The sequence below is a fragment of the Scyliorhinus canicula genome, chromosome 13 (assembly GCF_902713615.1).
Source record: "Scyliorhinus canicula chromosome 13, sScyCan1.1, whole genome shotgun sequence".
Lineage (NCBI taxonomy): Eukaryota > Metazoa > Chordata > Chondrichthyes > Carcharhiniformes > Scyliorhinidae > Scyliorhinus > Scyliorhinus canicula.
Window position 1 is genome coordinate 72,316,590 of NC_052158.1, and position 23,944 is coordinate 72,340,533.

A 23,944-nucleotide genomic window follows, 5' to 3' on the forward strand; every position below is an offset into this window, starting at 1 on the left:
GACCAGCCAGGGTTGGAAACGGGTGCAGAGGCAGAGGTTGTAGCCTTCGTCTTGTTGATCACCCAAAGGCGAATCCTGATAGGTTGGAGAGCAACCTCTCCACCCTGTGCCCTGGCAGCAAGTCTGAGTCTGATTCGCAAACTGGCTGATGATTGCTCTTAAAAGGCAAAGATTGCAAAGACTTTTTCTGCAGTTGTCATCGTGTTGCTGTTTGTCTGCAGTCTGCCTAGCTCTCTTCTAGGTGTTGGGATAAGGGATCTAAGTATCAGGATCCAATTATGGGATCAATTAATAACCATTGCCTACCCAGAATGGCTTAAAGCTCAAAGTCCATTGATATACAATAGAAACCAAAAGAGAAAAGGCTGGAAATTCCCAGCAGGTCTGGCAACATCTGTAGGGAGAGAAAAAAACTTAACGTTTAGAGTCCAGATGACGCTTTGTCAAAGCTGATATACAATAAGAGTTGGATGGTGGTCTTTCACACTTAACTGATGCTTTCGCCACCTTTCTTTTTCTGAACAAACCTGGAGACAGAGTCAAAAACATAAAATGCTGGAATATCTCAGCAGGTCTGTCAGCAGCTGTGGAGGCAGAATAGAGGTAACATTTCAAATCAGAATGACTCGTCAAGAGCTCTGACCGAAATTCACGCTGACACAGAGCGTTTGCTCTGTTTGCTCTCCACAGGTGCAGTCAGACGTGTTGAGATTTTCCAGCATTTGCAGTTTTTTTTGTTTCAGATTCCAGCATCCGCAGTAATATGCTTTTATCTGGAGACGGTGTCAATAGACTCCTAGATTCTGTGTTTTGAGCAAGATTCGAACAATGTTGCTGAGGACCCGGGTTCGAATCCCGGCCCTCGGTCACTGTCCGTGTGGAGTTTGCACGTTCTCCCCTTGCCTGCGTGGGTTTCACTCCCACAACCCAAAGATGTGCAGGTTAGGTGGATTAGCCACGCTAAATTGCCCCTTAATTGGAAAAAAATAATTTGGTACGCTAAATTTATATTTTTAAAAATCGAACAATGTCAAGTTACCCACATAATGGGCGGCACAGTAGGACAGCGGTTAGCACTGTTGCTTCACAGCATCAGGGTCCCACGTTCGATTCCCAGCTTGGGTCAGTGTCTATGCGGAGTCTGCACGTTCTCCCTGTGCCTGTGTGGGTTTCCTCTGGGTGCTCCGGTTTCCTCCCACAAGTCCCGAAAGCAGTGCTGGTTAGGTAATTTGGACATTCTGAGTTCTCCCTCTGAATACCCGAACAGGCATCAGAATGTGGTGAATAGGGGTTTTTCACAGTGACTTCACTGCAGTGTTAATGTAAGCCTACTTGTGACAATAAAGATTATTCTTATTTGTCTTGGTATGTCCATTCAATTCATGGTTATTCAACTTGAACTTTCCAGAAGTTTGATAGTGTGTGTTGAACAAACAACGGTCACCGGATCCATTAGCAGTCATTTTAACAGTTCTTCAGTGCCACTTTAAAGAAATAAAAGACAGTTCCAAAAATCTTCCTATGAGCCCAGTCCATGTGTAAGTTATGAATATGCTATGCCTTTGTCTATACCACTGAGAGGTAGTTAATTGTGGAAGCACATCCAGAATATTTTTGCCAACTCTTAAAGCATCAGTTCAGCATTAGACAATTTAAGAACCAGGACAGAAACAGTACTAATTCCCAAGTACAATGACTACACAGCCAACAATGTCAATTTTGACCTTGTACAGCAACGTTGTTGAGCTGCAGACAATGCCTGGTATTTTTCCCACCCAAGCTTATGCAAAAAAAAAATATTTACCGAGTGTTCAATGCTAGTGGATTGAAGCTACTCCAAGATTCAGAAAACTCCGTTCAACCCAAAATAGAAATGCCCAAAGTCTCAGCTTAAATTATTTGTTGGAACACACGTCAGCTACTTTTCTATTTTAACAAAACATTAGGATATTTCTGAATTCCTGTTTCCAGAGGTTAAGAATCTTAATAAATAGAAAGTCTGAAACTGCTCACATCTATACATCCCAGCCACCTCATATTAATCTGCATATGGTTATTTACAAACTAAATACATTCTATATTATACATCATGTGGTCCATTCTCGGGTCTACCTTGAAGCATTTTAAAATAATATACTGGTTAATCAGCTACTTTCCTGATTAGCAAATGTTTGATGGGAACTCAAGACCTAGTGAATAATGCAATAACACCATTACAGGCAACCATTCTGTCAGTCTTTAGTAATAAACTTGGCTGATGAATGGTTATTTATTCCCCTCAAAACGTGAAATGAAAATGATATGAAAATTGCTTATTGTCACAAGTAGGCTTCAAATGAAGTTACTGTGAAAAGCCCCTAGTCGCCACATTCCGGCACCTGTTTAGGGAGGCTGGTACGGGAATTGAACCGTGCTGCTGGCCTGCCTTGGTCTGCTTTAAAAGCCAGCTCTTTAGCCCTGTGCTAAACCAGCCCCATATTGATATTTAAGAAGCACCTAATGCAAACTTCAGTAATGCACTGGCACTAAATGTACAAATGAAGTGTTCAGGAATAGCAATAACCCATTGGAAATCTGTACAGTTGAAAACAGTTATATATTTAAGCCAGTATGCATTTCCTAACAAACTACAGGTCAAAAATATTTGTATTACAGTGATAGATGGCCTTCACAAACCAATTTCTATTTGGAGTGTGACAGCAAAATAACTGTTCCATTCTTTAGCAGAGATCTTAGTCATGCTTTGTTGAATAGCAAAGCCTAATTAGTTGACTTTGAAAGTTCTGTCAATTCAAATAGATTTGTTAAGCAAATGCCTTACTGCTGACCTGTGCATAAGGGTTCTGTTGTGGATAGGCACTTCGAACCGGGTACACAGCTGTCTGGTATGGGTTGGGAGAGGAGGAGTAAGGTGGCACCGCTCCACTGGTTGGAGAACATGAGACTTTATACTGTGTTCCTGGTGTATAACCTGAAACAAAACATAATCCAATAATGTTAAAATAATTACCAACCAGAGGTTCACAAGTCACTCTTAAGAAGCAAAGCATGTAGTGAAGATAGAAACATGAAACATTTACAGCACAAAAGTGCCATCTGGTCCATTGTAACTTTGCAGCTAACTAGAGCTATCAAGCCTAATTAAATTTTCCAGCCCTTGGTCCATAGCACTGTAGGTTACAGCAATTGATGTACACCTTTACATTTTTTTTAATACAATGAGAGAATCTGGTTCTACTTCCCATTCAGCCAGTGTGCTCCAAATACCCACCACCTCTGTGAAAAAGGAATCTCAATTCTGCTCAATCTTTCTGCCAATTACTTTAAGTTTAGCTATTGACCTCGCCTCTGAAAGAAATAGGTCCTTCCTATCTACTTTAGGCTCATCTAATTTTGTTAAATATCACCTCAACCTCCTCTGTTCCAAAAGAAAACCTGTCCAGCTTATCCAATTTTATCCCACTGCCAAATTTCTCAATTTCTCGCAACATCCTTATAAATCTCCTCTGTACACTCTCCAGTGCAATCAATCACATCCTTTCTGTAATGTCAAGACCAGAATGGTAAGTGGTGCTCTGGTACTGATCTAGTGTTTTATGTAGTTCTAGCACAACGAGTCTATTCTTGTGCACAAAGCCTCAGCAAACAAAGGCAAGTGTGCCATCTTAATCACCTTATCTACTTGCTTTGTTACCTTGTGGACAGGCACTCACTCCACTTCTCCACACTTCTCAGGACATTATAATTTATTGGGGTTTCCCAAACTCTCAATTCTCCAGAATGACTTCCATTTGCCAATTTTCTGTCAATCTAACCCATCCATTGATATCTTCCCACATTCTACAACATTCTTTCTCACTATCAACCAATTTTCATATCTGCTGACATTTTCTGAATCATGCTGCCTACATTCAAGTCTAAAACACTGCTAGAAACCACAAAAAGCAAGCAGTACTGATCCCTGCATAACCCTACAAGAAAGAACCTTCTAATCACAACACCAACCAACCAAAATTGATTGTTTTCGTTAACTGAGCTCATTTTGGATCCAACCATCAGTTGTTCAAGGGAATTACGAGATTCTTACTTTTCTGATCAAGCTGCCATCTGAGACTCTGGGGAGTACGATAGTCCACTGGTTGGCACTGCTGCTTCACAGCCCCAAAGACCCGGGTTTGATTCCCACCTTGGGTCACAATCTGTGCAGACTTTGCACGTTCTCCTAATGTCTGTGTGGGTTTCCGTCAGGTGCTCCGGTTTCCTCCCACAAGTCCTGAAAGACGTGCTTGTTAGGTGAATTAGACATTCTGCTCCCTCAGTGTACCTGAGCAGGCGCCGGAGTATGGCGAGCAGGGGATTTTCAAAGTAACTTAATTGCAGTTTTAATGCAAGCCTACTTGTGACGCTAATAAAGATTATTAAAATTCTTGCTAAAATCCAGGCATCCGGACAAACACGCTCCCTCTCATTGACCTTCCTTGCCAGCCATCTAAAAGAAATTCAACCAAGTTAGACAAACACACGACCATCTTAATTAATGCTCGTCTTTCTAAATGTTTTATAGGTGTTCCTCAATTTATTTCCCCAATAATTCTCCCATCACCGAGGTTAGGCTGACCAGCCTGTAATTACTTGATCAATCCCTTCCTCTCTTTTTAAACAATGTCACAAGGTTAACAGTCCTCCATCATCATGCATGTAGCCTAAAAGAATTGGGAAATTATACTCAGAGGCTTTGCATCTCTTAGAATTTCGGGATATAATTCAACCAGGCCAGTGATATATTCACTTCTAAAGACACTGAAGACCTAAATATTTATTTTTTCACTATGTTCAATTATCTGATATTTCACACTACTCTTCAACCACAATGTCTGCATCATTCCCTCTTCTGTGGAGATACTGTGATCCGCTAATTTACCTCTTCTGAAGCAAACAACATAGTTGTAGGTCTGCAGACTGATACATGGCCATATGTTATTGACTTGCACTCAAAAGTTGGCACCTCTCATTTCATCCATCCAAATGAATACTGAGATGAAGAAATATCTAATGTCTCTAGTGAATCTTACATTTTAACTCCATAAAACCACAGTTGTTTTACCCTCAATATTTAAGTTATGTTAATATTGCCCTGATCGCAGGTATCTGCATTTCCTGAAAACGTCTGTCAAGCTGACTGGGAGCACTTTCAACCCAGTTTCTACAGAGCAATGGTTGCAGTTACCAATGATCTGATAAGTCATAAGGATGTAAGAAATTAAAAACTTTGAAGAGTGTGAATGTGGCTCACTGGTTGCTCTCTGCGTCTGATTCAGTGACTTGTGGATTCATTTTCAGCACATAATCAAGACTTACATTTTGGCAAAGTAGGAAAGAAGCAGCACAGCCATTTGAAGAGGAACAGAGGGTTCTACCACTGGTTAACATTACTGGCCCAACCATAATTTTCAAAAATCAAAATTATTGGCCATGATCACATATTGCTATTTATGGCATATGGTTATGTTAAACAGTTGATGCCTTAACCTGCAACAGTTAATGCACTTCAAATAATTTGGAATGTTTTGGATGCAAGGTTTTAATCTCACTCATGAGGTAGAAGTTTCCTGCATTTGGGGGTAAACTGCATGTCAACATCGAGGGCCGAAGGGCCTGTTCTGTGCTGTACTGTTCTATGTTCTAAAGCAGAACAAATGGAGCTCTGATATCCCTCAACTAAACTGGTACAAATTAAATTCGCAAACAATGTGGCCTTTAATGATTTGGAGAAACATGACCATTTACTCATTACTTTTTACCTTTAAAGATTAAATCTACATAGCGGCAGAATACTTCAAATTACTCTGCTCCAATCCAGTCCACACTAAGACATCAAGGAAATGATTGCCTATCTTGTAAATCAGTTAGTGCTGTAATGTTAAACAGGTATTTCTGCAGTGCGTGACCACTTATGTGTAATGTAATTATTAACAAGACTGATACCTGTAGGGAAGGCTGGGTTTGTACCAGCATACATAGTTGGAGAAAAGGCAGGAGCAGCCGCTGCATAACCCATTGGAAAACCTGCTTTGTTTGAAAAGAGATCAAATTTAAAATTAGCCAAAAGAATTAGATTGATTACAGAGGCAACAGCTATGCACAAGTACATTACACAGAAATTGATTGCCCACAAAACTAAAATTTAAATACTGTTCACTATTAACCTAGACTATCCCAGTTACTATAACCCAACAGTTTAGTTTCAGAATCACTGCCTACTGATAGAAGTAACAAAGCTTCAGAAATTAATATCAATTCCTCTTTATAAACATTTCAATGATCATCAATTAATATCCTGGTTTTCAAACATATTTCTTTAAATGCCAAGTGCTGATGACAGAGTGGACAAGAGTGAAGTGAGGAGGAGGGGGGAGGGGAGGGGGGGGGGAGGAGGAGGGGGGGGGGGGGGGGGGGGAGAACAGGAGGCATGGCAATGTTAGATAAGGACAGGGAACTTCATATACAGGTAATTAGGTGTTTTGCGTGTGTCGGCCAGCGCGGTCGTTTAAGGAATGTCAATGTGTTAAACTGTGAAAATTACAAATGCTTCAATAAAATTTTTTCTTTAAAAAAAAGTGAAGTGAGGTTGGCGAAATCATTGAACTAAAAGTAACTTGAATATCAGCGATGAACATGATTATGAAAAGATTAATGTCACAACAATGAAACGTTACTCAGTAATAGCCTGTTTCAAATATAGTCCCTGAAATGTCAGTAGCCACACATTATCTAGGGCACATGAATTTGGTGTTCCTGCAGTCAGGTATCTCTAATTTGCCCAATGTATTCCCTGAGATAAAGCCATGAGCACTCAGTACTTCACCTAATCTTCTCCGTTAGTCTCCCTGATGTCCCAACAATAATCAACCATATTTCTTCTTAACAAGTCATATTTCAAACATTAATTTGCCAATTTACCTGGGTATCCAATTCCTTTTGGATTTGCGTATGGAACCCCTGAGGCAGCTGAACTGTATACTGGGTTCATGGTGTTTCTCAGAAGCTGCGTAAGAAAAACAAATACATATTCAGCACCTTTCTGTTCCTGCTGTAAAATTCCACTTAGTCAAATAGCCATGTTTTAAAATACCGCAACAAACTTCTGGTCAAAACAAGGCCTATTTGGGAAAAAAAATTCCCGTGCTCCTGATACTGTTTCCTGCGAGTTGTTTCGCTATAAGCAAAGCATCAGACAATTTGAAACAATTTTCAATGAGCAATAGTGGTAAAACCAAATGGTTGATAGTAAATTCCACTGTACTAGTTGAAACTGGCATAACGAAGAGGCAATTGTTCGAACCACTTATCTAGAGCAAACAATGACTGGCTCATTAGAATACACTGACCAACTTTTTAAAAAACTTTCAAGTAACAAATAAAATGATGATGGGTTAGTCTTCAAATTAAGCAGAATGCCAGACTTAAAGCAGTTTCGAATCATGTTTGGAAACTGAGATTCCTCAAACACTAAGGATCTGTGAAGTGTTCATATACCTTTGTTGTTAAACAAGGATGCTACTTTTGCTGCTGTATGCCAAAATGTTACTTGCTGCCATGCTTTCTTTTTGGATTTCTGACAATTTTCCGTGAGTGGGACAGATAGCTCTTCTGCTTCTGGGCCCGAAGGCCACAGGTTCACAGATCCGCTCTGGGACTTTTCAGCCATTGGTGCAGGCAAGCCAACTTGCATCAATGTCAGTTCATAGCCTGAATAAATGGTGAGGGTCAGCAGCAGCAAGGACATCAACTATAAAAATCACCCATCAATTCAAGAACTAATGTGACAACAATTAAGTCAGCAACTTAACCAAAATATTTTAATTCAATAAACTAAGGGGGTTAAAGTTATACATAAAACTTGTTAACAAAACGTGTTAACAAAAGACAGATTCCATAAAGCATATAATTCTGCCAATAGTTAACAAATCACTTCCAACTTGCACCAATAGCTACCACATGCTTTCAGCCAAATCAAGTAAAATTGAAGTCAAATTTCAATATTGTAGTGAGCAAAATTATAGATTGAGGTTCAACTCATTTAAAATTTCTACATCCTTGTGTATTACTGCATGGGCCGGTAAATTCAAAAATCTAAAAGTTCATTTAACTGTGCTATCCTCAAGGAGAGTGATCGGCTGAGGAATAGAGAGAAAACAACGCCAGATTTAACAAACTCAGATTTGCAAGTTGCAATGGAAATTATGCTTTATCCTTTTAATCAGAAGGTGGATAATCACAACAGGACTGTAACAACACTTGGCAAAAAACAGGTTTTTGATATTTTTGTTTTGACGTTTAGTCAAGTCTGGACTGATTACATCCAATCAAAAACTACACTGTCAACAGTAGTCTTGGAGGAAGAGGCATTAAAAATGAAACAGACTGCATGCCAAATTTTCTTGAGATAACCTTGACCAGCAAATAAATTATTTTCCCATTATAAATAATTGGATTTTACAACATTTTCTTTACTAGGACAGCAAAATTCTGCTGGAGTACAATTGAAGTCTCTATTCTGTGTATCTCTTAGTTAATTTTACATTTGGATTGGTTTATTGTCACGTGTACCAAGGTACAATGAAAAGTATTTTTCTGCGAGCAGCTCAACAGATCATAATGTACATAATATAATAAAATACATAATAGGGCAACACAAGGTATACAATGTAACTACATAAACACCGACATCGGGTGAAGCGAATCAGGTCCATAAGAAGGTGGTTGAAGAGTCTGGTAACAGCGGGGAAGAAGCTGTTTTCCAATCGGTTCGCGCGTGTTCTCAGACTTTTGTATCTCCTGCTCGATGGAAGTTGGAAGAGTGAGTAAGCCGGGTGGCGGGGGTCTTTGATTATGCTGCTCACTTTCCCCAGGCAGCGGGAGGTGTAGATGGAGTCAATGGATGGGAGGCAGGTTTGTGTGGGCTGTATTCACGACTCTGAAGTTTCTTGCGATCTTGGGCCGAGCAGTTGCCATACCAGGCTGTGATGTAGCTAGATAGGATACATCTGTAAAAGTTGGTACGACTTAATGTGGACATGCCGAATTTCCTTTGTTCCCTGAGGAAGTATAGGCACTTTCTTGGTGACAGCGTCGACGTGGGTGGACCAGGACAGACTTTTGGAGACGTGTACCCCATGGAATTTGAAGCTGCTAACCATCTCCACCTTGGCCCCGTTGATGCTGACAGGGGTGTGTACAGTATTTTGCTGCCTGAAGTCATTGACCAGCTCTTTAGTTTTGCTGGCATTGAGAGATAGATTGTTGTCACTGCACCACTCTATTCTATCTCCCTCCTGTATTCTGACTTGTCGTTATTAGAGATCCGGCCCACTATGGTCGTATTGTCAGCAAATTTGTAGAGTTGGAACCAAATTTTGCCTCGCAGTCGTGTGTGTACAGGGAGTAGAGTAGGATGCTAAGTACGCAGCTTTGCAGGGCCCTGGTATTGAGGGCTATTGTGGACGTGTTGTTTATTCTTACTGATAGTGGTCTGTGAGTCAGAACGTTGAGGATCCAGTTGCAGAGTAAGGAGCCAAGTCCTAGGTTTTGAAGCTTAGATATGAGCTTAGCTGGGATTATGGTGTTAAAGGCGGAGCTGTAGTCAATAAATAAGAGTCTGATGTAGGAGTCCTTGTTGACAAGATGCTCTAGGGATGAGTGTAGGGCCAGGGAGATGGCATCTGCTGTGGACCGGTTGTGGCGGAATGCAAATTACAGTGGATCAAGGTGTTCTGGGAGTACGGAGTGATGCGCTTCATGATTAACCTCTCAAAGCACTTCATTAGGACTGAAGTCAGGGCCACCGGACAGTAGTCATTGAAGCACGTTGCCTGGTTGTTCTTTGGCACCGGTATGATGGTGGTCTTCTTGAAGCAGGTGGGGACCTCGGAGTGGTGTAGGGACAAGTTAAAGATGTCCGCGAACACCTCTGCCAGCTAGTCCGCACAGGTTCTGAGTGCACGTCCAGGAACCCCATCCGGACCTGTCGTCTTCTCAGGGTTCACTTTCAGGAAGGCTGATCCGACTTCGGAAGCTATGATGGTGTGGTATGGGCTGCTGGGGCACTCAACACGCGGATCGTTGGTTTCCGGCTCATACCGAGCACATAACGCATTGGGTTAATTGGGGAGGGGTGCGCTGCTGCTGGAGATACTGTCAGCTTCGCTTTATAGCCTGTTATGTTGTTTAGGCCTCAGAATTGTCCTTCAGTAGGGAGTCAATCTCGTGATTGAGCCAGGGCTTCCGGTTGGGGAACATGCGTACTGCTTTCTTTGGCACGTAGTCGTCTACACGTTTGCTGATGAAGCCTGTGACGATGGTGGCATACTCACTTAAGTTGGCCGCTGAGTTCTTAAATATGGACCAATCCACTGTCTCTAAGCTCTTCTGTTTCCTCGGACCAGCACTGCATGACCCTCTTAGCTGGATTCTCTCCCTTGAGTTTCTGCTTGTATGCCGGGAGAAGGAGCACCGTCTTATGGTCTGATTTTCCAAAGTGCGGTCGGGGGATGGAACAGTAGGCGCCATTGCTTTTTGAGTAGCATTTAAAACTACAGGTTAATACCAGCTAATCACTTGCAATTTGGAGCAAACATGATTTGGTTGAAATTAAAATAATAGAATAGAACCTTAGAATTCCTTCGGTGCAGCCGACCATTCGGCCCATCAAGTCTGCACTGACCCTCTGAAAGAGAACCCTACCAAGGCTCACTCCCGCGCCCGATTGGTGTAACGTCCCCTTAACCTGCACATCTTTGAACACTAAGGGGCAATTCAGCATCACCAATTCACCTAACCTGCACATCTTTAGACTGCTTAATTGTTTATTTTCTCTCATTGTTTTAAAGAGTAGCTAGTTGGGTGGGGAAAACAAGAAAGGGGAGGTAGGAGTGGTCACAAAATTTGCACTAACGGCACCAGTTTATATGTGTGATTTCTCCCAGGAACTGTGATCTCCAGCTGTCTAATATTTTCCTCACAAACCATTCATGTCAGTACAACTTTGACAGAACCAAAGGTTCTGATTGTCATCTAACAATCACACAGATGTGTTTCTTCCAGCATTACTGGATTATCAGGAATACTGACCCCGACTGATTATTCCCCCTGCTAGCCCAGACAGAGGTTAATTAAGCTCTTGCACTGTTATCATGACCAAGGTCAACTGTTTTGCAAAAATTAGACATCACCCAAGTCCTTCCTGGTCGGTATGTTTTTGTACTGCACCACACATAGCAATGATTGAAAATACATCGCCATTTGTGAACAGAGTGTACACAGAGCAACTGCCGAACAGTCAGAAGACAACTGTTTTGGTCAAAAGAAGAAAAAAGGGCTTGAATTCCAGATGTAAAGTGAGAGACTATCCTTGACATCAAGGTAGCATTTGACAGAGTGATACAAAGGAGCCAGAGTAAATTTTAAATCATTGGAATTGGGGCTAAACGCTTCACTGGTTATAGCTAGTGAAAAGAAAGGTAGTTGTGATTGTTGGAGAACAGTCAGTCATCGGAGCCCCGAGATATCAAAGGAGTCCATTAGGGTAATATCCAAGATCCAACCGCATTTAGCTGTTCATCATGACTTTCTTTCCATTATAATGCAGAAGTGGGAGCGTTGAGATCCATTGGCAACTCCAGATGCTGTAACAGACCATGCCTACACGCAGCAAGATTGGACAGCCAAGCTTGGGCCACTAAGCGGCAAGTAACATTTGCATATCACAAGTGCCATCCAATAAACATTCCCAATAAGGGGCAAAATTCTCCCCTACACGGCGGGGCGAGGGGTCCCGGCGTAGCTGAATGGCGCCAACCACTTCGGCGTCAGGCCTCCCCAAAGGTCAAGAATTTTCCGCATCTTTAGGGGCTAGGCCCGCGCCCGAGTGGCTCCGGCTCCCCCGACTGGCGCCAAAACTGGCGCCAACGGCCTTTGGCGCTACGCCGATCGGCGTCGGGGCTGGCCGAAAGGCCTTCACCGGTCGGCGCGAGTCCGAGCATGTGCCGGAGTGTCAGCGGCCGCTGATGTCACCACCTGAGCATGCACGGTGGAGGGGGTCTCCTCCGCCTCCGCCATGGTGGAGGCCGTGGCGGAAGAAAAAGAGTACCCACACGGCACTGGCCCGATCGCGGGCCAGGCCACCGTGGGGGCACCCCCCCGGGGTTCAATCGCCTCGGCCCCGCCCGCGCCGCCAATCCCGCCGGCACAGAGGTGGTTTAAACCACGTCGGCGGGGGAGGCCTGACAGCGGCGTGACTTCGGCCTATTGCGGGCCGGAGAATTGCCGCGGGGGGCACACCGATCGGCGGGGCGCAATTCGTGCTCCCGATGATTCCCGGGTGGCGGAGAATTCCGGCCACGGCGGGGACGGGATTTACGCTGGCCCCGGGCGATTCCCCAACCCTGCGGGGGGTTCGGAGAATTCCGCCCCTGGTGTCCAATCACTTCCTTTGACATTCAACAGTTTACCATTACTTGTCTCTCCAAATTCGCTGTGCATCTTATTTGTTCTCCAGAAAAGAAGTCTACTCAAAAAATTCTACGGAAAACTTCATGAACTATCTGTCAATATTCCACAAAAATTAAAATCTAACCCATGATATACATTACGATTTTTAAAATATGTGACATTTATTCCCATTGCTGTACTGCTGTTGGGCAGCACGGTAGCAGTTGGGCAGCACAGTAGGTAGCACATGTGGCTAACACAGTGGCTTCACAGTGCCAGGGTCCCAGGTTCGATTCCCGGCATGGGAGTCACTGTCTGTGCGGAGTCTGCACGTTCTCTCCGTGTCTGCGTGGGTTTCCTCCGGGTGCTCCGGTTTCCTCCCACAGTCCAACGACGTGCTGGTTAGGTGGATTGGCCATGCTAAATTGCCCTTAGTGAACAAAAAAAAAGGTTAGGAGTGGCTATTGGGTTAAAGAGGTTGGGTGGAAGCGAGGGCTTAAGTGGGTCGGTGCAGACTCGATGGGCTGAATGGCCTCCTTCTGCACTGTATGTTCTATTTACTGTGTGCCACTCAACCATTACTCAAAACTGTGCTGTTGGGCAATCAACTGTCTGATCAGAATGATTGGTCAGAAGATTTACAAGTGCCATTTCCAATCATTTTGGAGAAATAAATCAGAAGCAATTTTGGAACGATCATTGCAGCACATGATCAAAGAAGACTTCATTGATTTAACTGAGTTTACAGGCATGTCCTAGGGTTAATTGCAATTGAATATAATTAAATATAGAAATTTAATGCAAGCTACAGTGAATTTGGCAATTTGGAGTACATTTTAAATACCACTGTTTGTATATAGCGGTGCAAGGAATACCAAATTATGAATCTAATATAATAATAATCTTTATTATTGGCACAAGTAGGCTTACATTAACACTGCAATACAGTTACTGTGAAAAGCCCGTAGTCGCCACACTCCGCGCCTGTTCGGGTACACAGGGAGAATTCAGAATGTCCAATTCACCTAACAAGCACATCTTTTGGGACTAGTGGAGGAAACTGGAGCACCCAAAGGAAACCCACGCAGGCACGGGAGAATGTGCAAACTCCGCACAGACAGTGACCCAAGCAAGAATCAAACCTGGGAAACTGGTGCTGTGATACAAAAGTGTTAACCACTGTACTATCGTAGCCCAGTTTATCCAAGTAAATGCAATCACAATGCATTTTTCTACACAGATAATTCTCCCCTATTATTTTTCTCCCCTCGGGTGGGGGGAATAAGCCAGAAGCTCTTTATTTATCAGCTTCTCAGCCTCTAACAAAATTCCTTCAAACATTGCCATGCCATGCATTATCCATGTCTGGTCTGATGCATCGACCCCCTACCACAAAGGCAAGAGCTTTACTTACTAAAAAGTAAGAAACAACATAGTACTAAAAGAGAAAGTCTACAAAAATGCAAAGCGCTGTGCAGACACTGGATAATGGGAAAGACAGAATAGAAAAGGATGGAAAACAAATGTAAGAGCTTCAAAAGGTGAATAAAAGGAATTTGCAAGGGTTGTCAAAAAACAACAATTTTTATTAAGAACAGGTCAGCAGCAATGTGGACCCTTTGAAAACTGACAATGGTGATGTTATCAGTGAAAACAAGGAAGTGGGGGACATGCAGAGTTATCATTTTGCACAATATTAACAGTCAAGAAGATGGTCAGCATGCCAGAAAAGCCAAATAAACTATTATTGAATCAAAGATCACCAAATTCAATATAAACAAAATAACAATTACAAGGACCAAATTACAAAGAGAGATTAGACAAATTAGAAGTGAATTGACATTGGTTAGGAGTCTAAGATTATGAGGCATTACTTAAAAGTTAGAGCCAGGACTTTTAGCAATGAAATTCAGAAACATTTTAATGTATTATTAGTGACAGAAGTTGAGAGGTCTCTTTTGTAAACTACAACTGATGCTAGATCAATTACAAATTGTAAATCTGGATTTACATTAACCAAAGGTATCAAGAATAATGGGCAACACTGGGTATATGGAGTTCAGTCACAAATCAGGCATCATTTCCGAACGGTGGAACAGGCTAGAAGGGCTTAAATGGAAAACTCCTTAATTAGTGACTCACCCTTATATCTTCTGTCAAATTCAATCATGTCATGGTTAGTGTGAGATTTCGCAGTTCCCCCATCATCAGACTGTTGATTATTCCGACTCACTAAAATCTAGACTGTGAAAATTTAAATTCCCATTGAAACCACTGCTTTAGTAACAAGCTTCTCTGATCTCCACAAACATACATCCTGCTGTTCTATCATTACGAGCAGGTCTGTCCCACCAAACTCAATTCTACCTTGAGGGGATATATAGCCAGTTCTGATATCCTTCACTGCCTAACGCGATAATAATATCCGTAATCAAAACTGTTACTCTGGTATTGTCTTTCCCAATTCAATATTCTGTATATTATCAAAACACTTAGAAACTGATCTATTTATCATGGGCCAGGCTCAGCTTGTACCCAGGTCTCAGTGGTGTTAGTCCTTTGAGCTGAATCTGTGCCTTGAATTGTTTCATTCCTTACCTTATTGCTATGTACATTACAGTCCAGAGAAATGGAAATTTTAAATACTGGGAGGGAAGATTGGTGCCGCTTGGGTTAATGCTATTCGAGAGAAGGTTCTAGGATTTGGCAGGATTTCAAGAAAGGTTCTTGGTTTTGCAGAACCGATGTAGAGAAAATAAATGAGGTCACAGACCACATGGCAAAAATAGGGAAGCTGTAGAACTTGGCAGCACTAAAACAACAGAGGTCAGAAGGCTTTTGTGGTTTGGCAGTGCTGGGAGGCAAGGAGCACAATCACTGTCCGAACCTATCTGGCCTGAAGCCAACTTAATGCATTATTCTTGCAATTAAACTGTATTAACAATAGCAGCTAACTAGGTAAAGTGTCTTCAGAAAGATTTTTGCAATTAAAATACTGATTTGTTTGGTCATCCTTTCACTCTTTGCATCGCAAGTTGTTTCCGTCTGTTGATTTTGATTTGAATTTTTAAAAAAATCATTAATTGGAAATTCAGCGCCAGAACTCCCACTCAAAAGCAGTTTAACACAGGAAGGCAAGAAAACCTATAATTTTTGAATTTAATAGGCTTTTAACATCTCCGAATTAAAACAGCACCACTTGCGTAGTACAACTGTGTCTGTGGTGACCCAGTTAAACTGGTTCACTTAAGGCCCCATGCCCATAAAAGGGATCCAAGAAAATTCATATAGTTTAATCTTCATATGGCTATTAGTTTTCACAGTGACCCATTTGCACACAAACCCAGATAGTACATACTACAGGGGCTGGTTTAGCACAGTGGGCTAAACAGCTGACTTGTCATGCATAACAATGCCAGCAGCGCAGTTTCAATTCCCATACCGGCCTCCCCGAACAGGTGCTGGAATGTGGCGACTAGGGGCTTTTCACAGTAACTTCATTGAAGCCTACTTTTGACAAGCTATTATTATGATTATATAATGTTGCCAATTCAGCTCGGAGACGCCAATAATGTTCCTCTTTTTAACTGGATACTGATATGACAGTTATTAATGATGATATTGCTTTCAGAGTAGCCAAGTATCAGATGATATCACCGCAAGGTTTAACCAGATATCGATAAAAGACCGAACAACCAGTTAGTTAGTTCAAGTTCAATGATAGTTTATTTACACACAAGAATTACTTGGACATGCAACATAAAATACTGCAAGCTAAATTACACCTAACACTACAACAACCTGTACTTAACTTCAGGCACCCGGCTTTATGCAGAGGAACAAGGCCTTTGTTCAGATCTTGCGTGGCTGGGTCTGGAGAAGTGACTTTGTTTCTGCTGTGCTCATCCGTCTGGTAGCGATTGTTGGTCTTGAACTTGCTCCTGGTCGTGGTGCTGCAATCGGTATCAGGTGTAGGCCGGGCCAAGAGAGTGCCGGTGCGCCGGGGCCAAAAGAGACCGAACACATGACTGTCTATTTGTATCCTTCAGTGGTTTCGTGCTCTTTTGGGTGGTCCTTAGCTTTGGACCCAATAATTCGACAGGCTTCGATGACTGCCTTCGCTTTTAGCCAATAAAGTGGCAGGTGCCTCGATGGCTGGGCGTGTCCTGAGCGGTCATTGACCTTGGCTGTTTGGGCTTCCTGGGTGGAGGGAGTGGCGCTGACGAGTCTGGATCTGTATTTGATACCCAAGTACAAGTCTTTTGTTCTGGGGTAATGGGCCATTAGAATGCAAATCGGCTGGGTGTTTCGATAGTGTCTGGTTATCTAGTGGCAAATATACACTTCAGCTCTGAGTTTGTCTGGATCCTGCATTGGTCATATTTCCCATGATTCTTTGAAAGTGGCTATGTTTCCCTTTGTAAGTGGCCATCCCGGATGGCTACATCCCGTCCTTTTGATCCCAAACGCGAAGCGTGGTGGATCGCACTATTGGTCCTTCATTCGTCTTCGGTGTGCCGGTTACCCTTGGTTAAGGACAGGTTCTACACTACTCTGTCCTATGTTTTTGGAGCATTTACCCAAGTCTTTGATGCATCACACATTCATAAACACTAAGGGGCCACTATAAACATTTAATCATACATTTAACTTCTTTACACAAGGGAAACATCTAACTGTCATTACCTAAACTACACTCATGCTGCTGTCAAATAACAAAACGTAACTTATATTACAATACAAAAAATTTAAACAACAGCAGCATCGCATTTCTACTTACCTCATTACATTTACAGAAAACGCAAACTTTATTCATCAAAAAAAGGTTCAAAATGTTTGTGGGGTCTGTTGAATTCCAAGAAAAGGGGCGCGGAATGTATATATCGGGGAGCAGAAGGCTCCCCTTTGCTATTTGCGGAGTCTAAGTGTCTGAACGATACTGCAGAGTATTGCTATTACCAAGAGGGCTTCTACTGTATAGGAGGGACTGCCATTTTTCAATCTTTTCTCACCACGTGGGAGTATCAGTGTGTATCTCTATGTGTGGTGTGGTGTCTGGGCTAAGGGTATCATGTTGTGTGGTTCTGTTCGGGGTCGGTGTGGTATGGGGTACAAAGGCTGTCAATGCGCGCAACTGTAGGGATCCAGCAATGATCATAATGGTGGTCATCAGTTCTGTCTTCATCGTGTCTTTTTGTTCTTCGTATATTCCTGAGGGTGCAAGCATAGTATCTGTTATTATCTTCGGTTAATATCTTGTTTTATTAGTCTTTCTCTCTTTACTTCAATTACCCATTCTGATCATCACCATGTGTGGCTCCCTCATTTTTTTTTAAAATACCATTTTGGAGACAAGAAATGCAAATTTTTAAAGTACAGAGACTCTCGCAGCTTGTGGTCGATCCTTGGAGTGGGTAGACAATTTCTCCAACCAGTCTTTCTTAAATCACAACCATGGGAGGTTGAGGCTTATCTTAACCAGCCGAATTTCGGGGCGGCCAGTCTAATATATTTGTTAGCCGCAATCACATTTGGGCTGGGTTGTAACTAGCATATGGAGTCGGTGTAGTGACTGAAGAAGAGAGGAAGGAGGAGAGAAACAAAAATGAAGTGGCATTGCTGAGGTGTCCCTGCCATGAGAAGTGGTGGCTAAGCGCTCACAGTTTGCATGGAGCAGCTAGGATCTGAAGCTGCTTTGTGTGGTGTTCTTTCATATCTGGGGGCTAGTCTAGCTGGTGGTGGGGGTGTCCTGCAATCTCAGGCGAAGTGTCCTGACTGCCCACAGTTGTAACATGACCCCCGGGGAATACAAGGTAGAGCAGGCTCTCTGGTGTATTGCTCCTTTGGATATGGTTCCTTGGGATATTGGACTTCTCCTCTACCCTTGTTTATCCATGCGGGTCCCTGGTTAGTTCTAACTGGGTGCATATTTGCCTCTATCTCTTCCTGATCTGCCTGTCTGTGTAGGGATTGTTCCCAAGCTCTGAAGAGTTGCTTCAAAACCCACACTTCATTATGTGTGCCGTCTGCGGGGTCATAATTCACACAGGCTTTTTGACCTGCTCTGTGGCGTGGGAGACGAAAGTGCGGGCCCATTTGGGTGTGTTGTCATCATCTAAGCGTGCGCGGACTAAATCCCCAAAGACCGCTTTAAAGTGTATCCAAAGGCATCCTGCGTATGCAGTCGGATGCTCTCCCTTCTTTTATCTACATCGGTTTAGACCTTCTACGGGGTCTCCTCTGTTGTAACCAATCGCGTCTAAAATAGCTGCCTTCATCTCCTGGAGGCTTCCTCCTCCTACATTCTGTGGATCTGATAATGCTGAGCTAACGGATGGGTCAAGGCTCATGACTATAAGCTTAACTTCCTCCCTTTCATTTCGACCGTACATAACCGTTTGCTGTCTTACTTGCTCATTGAAATTATGCGGGTCTGCTCTGGGTTGGAATGGTTCTATTTTGTCACACGCATCTCAGTTGTATGATGGTTAGTGGGGTGGTGTAAACGAAATCGGGCTCCTCGCGATCCAGTGACGTGCACTGTGTGGTAACTGGATTCTTGGGGGTGTGTGTTGCCTGTGCAGTCGGTGGTGCGGGTGCTTTCTTTTTTGGGGCCTGGGGGACTCTATTCCGATTCTCAGTGTCTTCTACGACGAAAGAGAAAATGCTGGAAAATCTCAGCACGTTTGGCAGCATCTGTAGGGAGAGAAAAGAGATAACGTTTCGAGTCCGATTACTCTTTGTCAGTGTCTTCCACATATCTATGGGCAGTTTCATTGAGTTCCTGCCAATCGGGGCCATTTTCCTGATCTAAATTTGGTCCAAAGGTGTCTCTGAATCCGTTGTGCACTGTGAGCAGTGACTGTAACCTGGCTATTTGTTGCCTACATTTGGCGCGATCTACTGAACTCTGCCTTTGTTCCGTTGTGGAACTATGGAGTGCTCGTAATTTTGCCTTCAAATCTGCGCATTGTTAACTGTTCTACCTGTTGTTCTGTCTCTTCTCGTACCAAAATTGCGTGTTGTGTATCTTGGTAGGCCTTATCGTACTGGGTCTGAAAGCTGCTACGGTGAACTAAACAAGATTGGAGTGCCCGTTTGACATCAGCCATTTCCTTGACTCTAGCTGCTCTCAGAGTTGCTCATTAACTTTCTAACATTCCCCTCACTCTTCTCCTCTTTCTCTACAAGCAGTCTGCGGAGCGTCCTCACGACCTCTGTGGCTCGCAATTGTGCCAGAGAAGACACGATTGCCATCGGCTTACAAACTTTTCCTACATTCTTTTTATGCATCTCGATTAGGTTATCCCACCTGGTTTGTCCTATACTACCTGGACCTGACTCTTCATTCAAACAGAACTCAGACCAGAGGGGCCATCCTTTCCCCTTCAAATACTTTCTCAATTCCTCTTCCCATATGAGGCACTGCTCTGCTCTACTGGTTGCTGCGACCTCGAGTTCCTGCAGGTTCATTAGGCGTTCCATTGCCTTTGCTGCCATTGCTTCCATTATCTCTTTTCCTACTGTTAATTTGGGACAGGAGGAATAAGGCGGCGATTCGAACAGCAGGTATGGCCTAGGCTATTTTCAGTTTCACAATACTCCCGATAGTTTTGCGCAACACAATCTAACGAGTTTACCTTATATCCCTGTTAGTACGCATGCAAGTAATACATACTTCCGAATCTTGGAGTTTTGATCGAAATGGGCCTTACACTTGTGGCTTCTTTCACTTTTCTCAATTGGGTTTCTAATGCAAAGTTTTGTGTGTTTTCTCGGAGTGACAAAATCACTTTTAGGTCGAGTCCCGTCAGACGTCGCCAATAACGTTGCCAATTCGGCTCGGAGATGCCAATAATGTTGCTCTTTTTAACTGGTTACTGATATGACAGTTATTAATGATGATATTTCTTTCAGAGTAGCCAGGTATCAGATGATACCACCACAAGGTTTAACCAAAGACCCAACAACCAGTTAGTTAGTTCAAGTTCAATGATAGTTTATTTACACACAAGAATTACTTGGACATGCAACATAAAACACCACAAGCTAAATTACACCTAACAATACAACAACCTGTACTTAACTTCAGGCACCCGACTTTATTCATAGGAACAAGGACTTTGTTCGGATCTTGCGTGGCTGGGTCTGGAGAAGTGACTTTGTTTCTGCTGGGCTCATCTGTCTGGTAGCGATTGTTGGTCTTGAACTTGCTTCAGGTTGTGGTGCTGCAATTGGTACCAGGCGTAGACCGGGCCAAGAGAGTGCCGGTACACCGGGGCCAAACGAGACCGAACAAATGTCAGTGTCTCTTTTTATCCTTCGGGGGCGGTCCTTAGCTTTGGACCCAATAATTCGGCAGGCTTCGATTACTGCCTTCGCTTTTAGCCAATAAAGTGGCGGGTGCCTCGATGGCTGGGTGTTTCCTGAGCGGTCATTGACCTTGGCTGTTCGGGCTTACTGGTTAAGGGAGTAGCGCCGATGTGTCTGGATCTGTATCTGATACCCGAGTACAAGTCTTTTATTCTGGGAAATGGGCCATTAGAATGCAAATCGGCTGGGTGTTTCGATAGTGTCTGGTTATCTAGTGGCAAATATACACTTAAGCTCAGAGTTCGTCCGGATCCTGCATTGGTCATATTTCCCGTGATTCTTTGCAAGTGGCCATGTTTCCCTTTGTAAGTGGCCATCCCAGATGGCTACAACAGAAAGACCATGGTTGGGAAATGTCCAGAAAGCTAGAATTATAACAATCATAAACTTTGGTATTTCATGCTTGTACATTAAATGATCAACTCTTAAACACACCATAATCCAGCACACTTCAAATGTTGGGAACTGGTGCCACATATCCACCACTACAGCAGGAAGTAACAACTGAAACCCTTCCACATGACTGACAGGTACAATGACAAAAGAACACAATTAAGTAACTTCCACCTTTTATGAAGACGAATAAGAATGATCAACAGTGAATTCAAGCCGGTCAACTGCATTTGAAAGAAAACAGCATTCCTGATATAACTGTCCACTTCACACCAGATACTACAAATGGAAATTACATACACATTTCTGCCAACTGTAATAATAAAGGTTTCACTCCTCTCCCTCAGCAAGACATGCATTTTTGCTTTACTCCTGACAATTACATTGTGCAGAACAGACCAAATGCATGCTCAGCAATGACTGGTATTTTCTAGTAAGAGAATTGTTTTGTAGATTTATGGGATGGTATACCAGCGGAAAACAAAAGAATTAATTGCTGCAGCTTGTGATTTTGAGAATTTGGCCACTTTAACAAATCTGGGCTGCAATCATTCATGCACAACCCATGTTACTCCTTGTTTCATTACGCTGCAACACCTTTCAGTATATTTTTTAATGTGAAAAAGGAAACCACTAAGATCTTTGTTAATACAAAGTCATTGGTACGATAAGGCAATACCAGCGCCATGCTGTAATTAATCAAATGCAAAGTGCATGATAGATCAAAGTTACACTGGCACTTTAAGCAGCATCAATACTCAATGGGATGGACAGGGGAGGCAATTTGCCGACAACTCCAAAAATAGTAGATACCCCTCTAACTGCAATGTAAATACAGCATCAATGCCAGCCACCTTTTATGGCACTGGGACACTCAGCCATGTACAATCATATTAAAATTTGAATCTCAGCTATTGGGTAGGTTAAGTCACTATCTAAAACTGTGCAAACTCAAGGGCATGGCTTTTTACTGTATGAGCTGCAACGGAGTACATACAAATGGGACATGGGTGTAGTATTGCAATTTTGCATCTTACAGTGGGTCGATAACGCATGTAAAAAATAAAAAATAAAAAAAATAAAAATCGCTTATTGTCACGAGTAGGCTTCAATGAAGTTACTGTGAAAAGCCCCTAGTCGCCACATTCCGGCGCCTGTCCGGGGAGGCTGGTACGGGATGGTATGTAGTCAGGTACTTCACCAATTCATGGTCTTCAGCTTCTTCAGAAACAATAAAAGCAGGCAAATAAAGCTACATATTATTAATATTGCTGTTGAGAAGAATCAGAACTCAATGCACACAACCTCAAGCTATTCGTTGGGCATTTCTCAGCAGCCTTCATGAGCAATGAAATTTCCCGTGATAGAAAAAAATACCTGATTGGACTACCAGCATTATCCATGTTTTTTCCAGTTTCAGTGCCAGCCACTTGCATAACAAACACATTTCAACTATGATGTGAAGCCTATGGTCACACTTAACAGTAATGCAGTACAAAATATAATTCCCCAAAGGTCAATACTAGTTTAACTGTAGCCTTCCACATAATTGACAGGTTATGATTGATGAAATTACATCAGGTACAAGGCAATAACACAATTCTTAAAAAAAAAACATTTTATCACATTTCTGCTAAATATCCTGATACACATGAGTAAACTTTACCCACATAGGTAAAATCTTTAAAGAGATCCCGCACCTTCTTATCAATCACCTCTTGATCAGGCTGTATAATCTTTTGCACCTCCTTCGCTTCACTTGGGCTTTCCTTTACCACTTTAACAAACCCTACTGTCTTATCCTGTTTTACCACATCAGCCTTCCCAGTGCTTTTCTTCAACCTAGTTTATTAGTGAAAACATTTGAAACTTTTCATTTCTTTTCCACCCTCCTGGATTTTGTTTTTAATCTGAGGTACACTCCCTTATTATCTCCCATCAGATCACCTTTGCCTCTGCCACTTGAGTATTTCTCATGTCCCCAGTTTCTATCCCTCACAGGCTGAAACTGATGTCGGAAACCAAGCTTTGATTTATGAAATAATTCATAATCAGCTGCCATTCTCGCAGTTTTAACACTCTGTTCTTCCACATGAAAATGAAATGAATGAAAATCGCTTATTGTCACGAGTAGGCTTCAATGAAGTTCTGTGAAAAGCCCCTAGTCACCACATTCCGGCGCCTGTCCGGGGAGGCTGTTACGGGAATCGAACCGTGCTGCTGGCGTGCCTTGATCTGCTTTCAAAGCCAGCAATTTAGCCCAGTGTGCTACATCAGGAATTGAATTTTTAAACTCCTCCAACAGTATAATTTCTCTGAGAGCTTCATAGGTTTGGTCTATTTTCAAAGCCCTTATCCACCTATCAAAATTACTTTGTTTGAGCCTTTCAAACTCCATCTATGTTTGACCAAATTCTTTCTTTAAATTTCTAAACTTTTGTCTGTCAGCTTCAGGCACTGGTTCATATGCACCTAAGATGGCTTTTTTCACCTCCTCATACATCCCAGAAACCTCCTCCAGTAGTGATGCAAACACTTGACTAGCTCTACCTACCAGCTTTGTTTGAATCAGCAATATCCACATGTCCTGTGGCCATTTCATTTGTTTAGCCACCTTCTCAAATGAAATGAAAAAGGCTTCCACCTCCTTCTCGTCAAACCTTGGCAATGCTTGGACATATTTAAATAG

General features: G+C 42.6%; 1 protein-coding gene across 3 annotated transcripts in view; it reads right to left on the bottom strand.

Moving 5' to 3' along the window:
• Positions 1-23,944, bottom strand: part of fam168b (family with sequence similarity 168 member B) — a 43,622-nt gene that overhangs the window by 16,124 nt on the left and 3,554 nt on the right. For 2 of the 3 annotated variants that reach the window (XM_038817166.1, XM_038817165.1), the window contains exons 2-4: positions 6,961-7,045; positions 5,986-6,069; positions 2,829-2,971 (exon numbers count right to left, since the gene is read on the bottom strand). In XM_038817166.1, the coding sequence (XP_038673094.1) occupies positions 2,829-2,971; positions 5,986-6,069; positions 6,961-7,030 (297 nt within the window). In that variant the 5' untranslated portion in view covers positions 7,031-7,045. The remainder of the gene's footprint in view (positions 1-2,828; positions 2,972-5,985; positions 6,070-6,960; positions 7,046-23,944) is intronic. The other variant, XM_038817168.1, reaches the window with a different exon arrangement.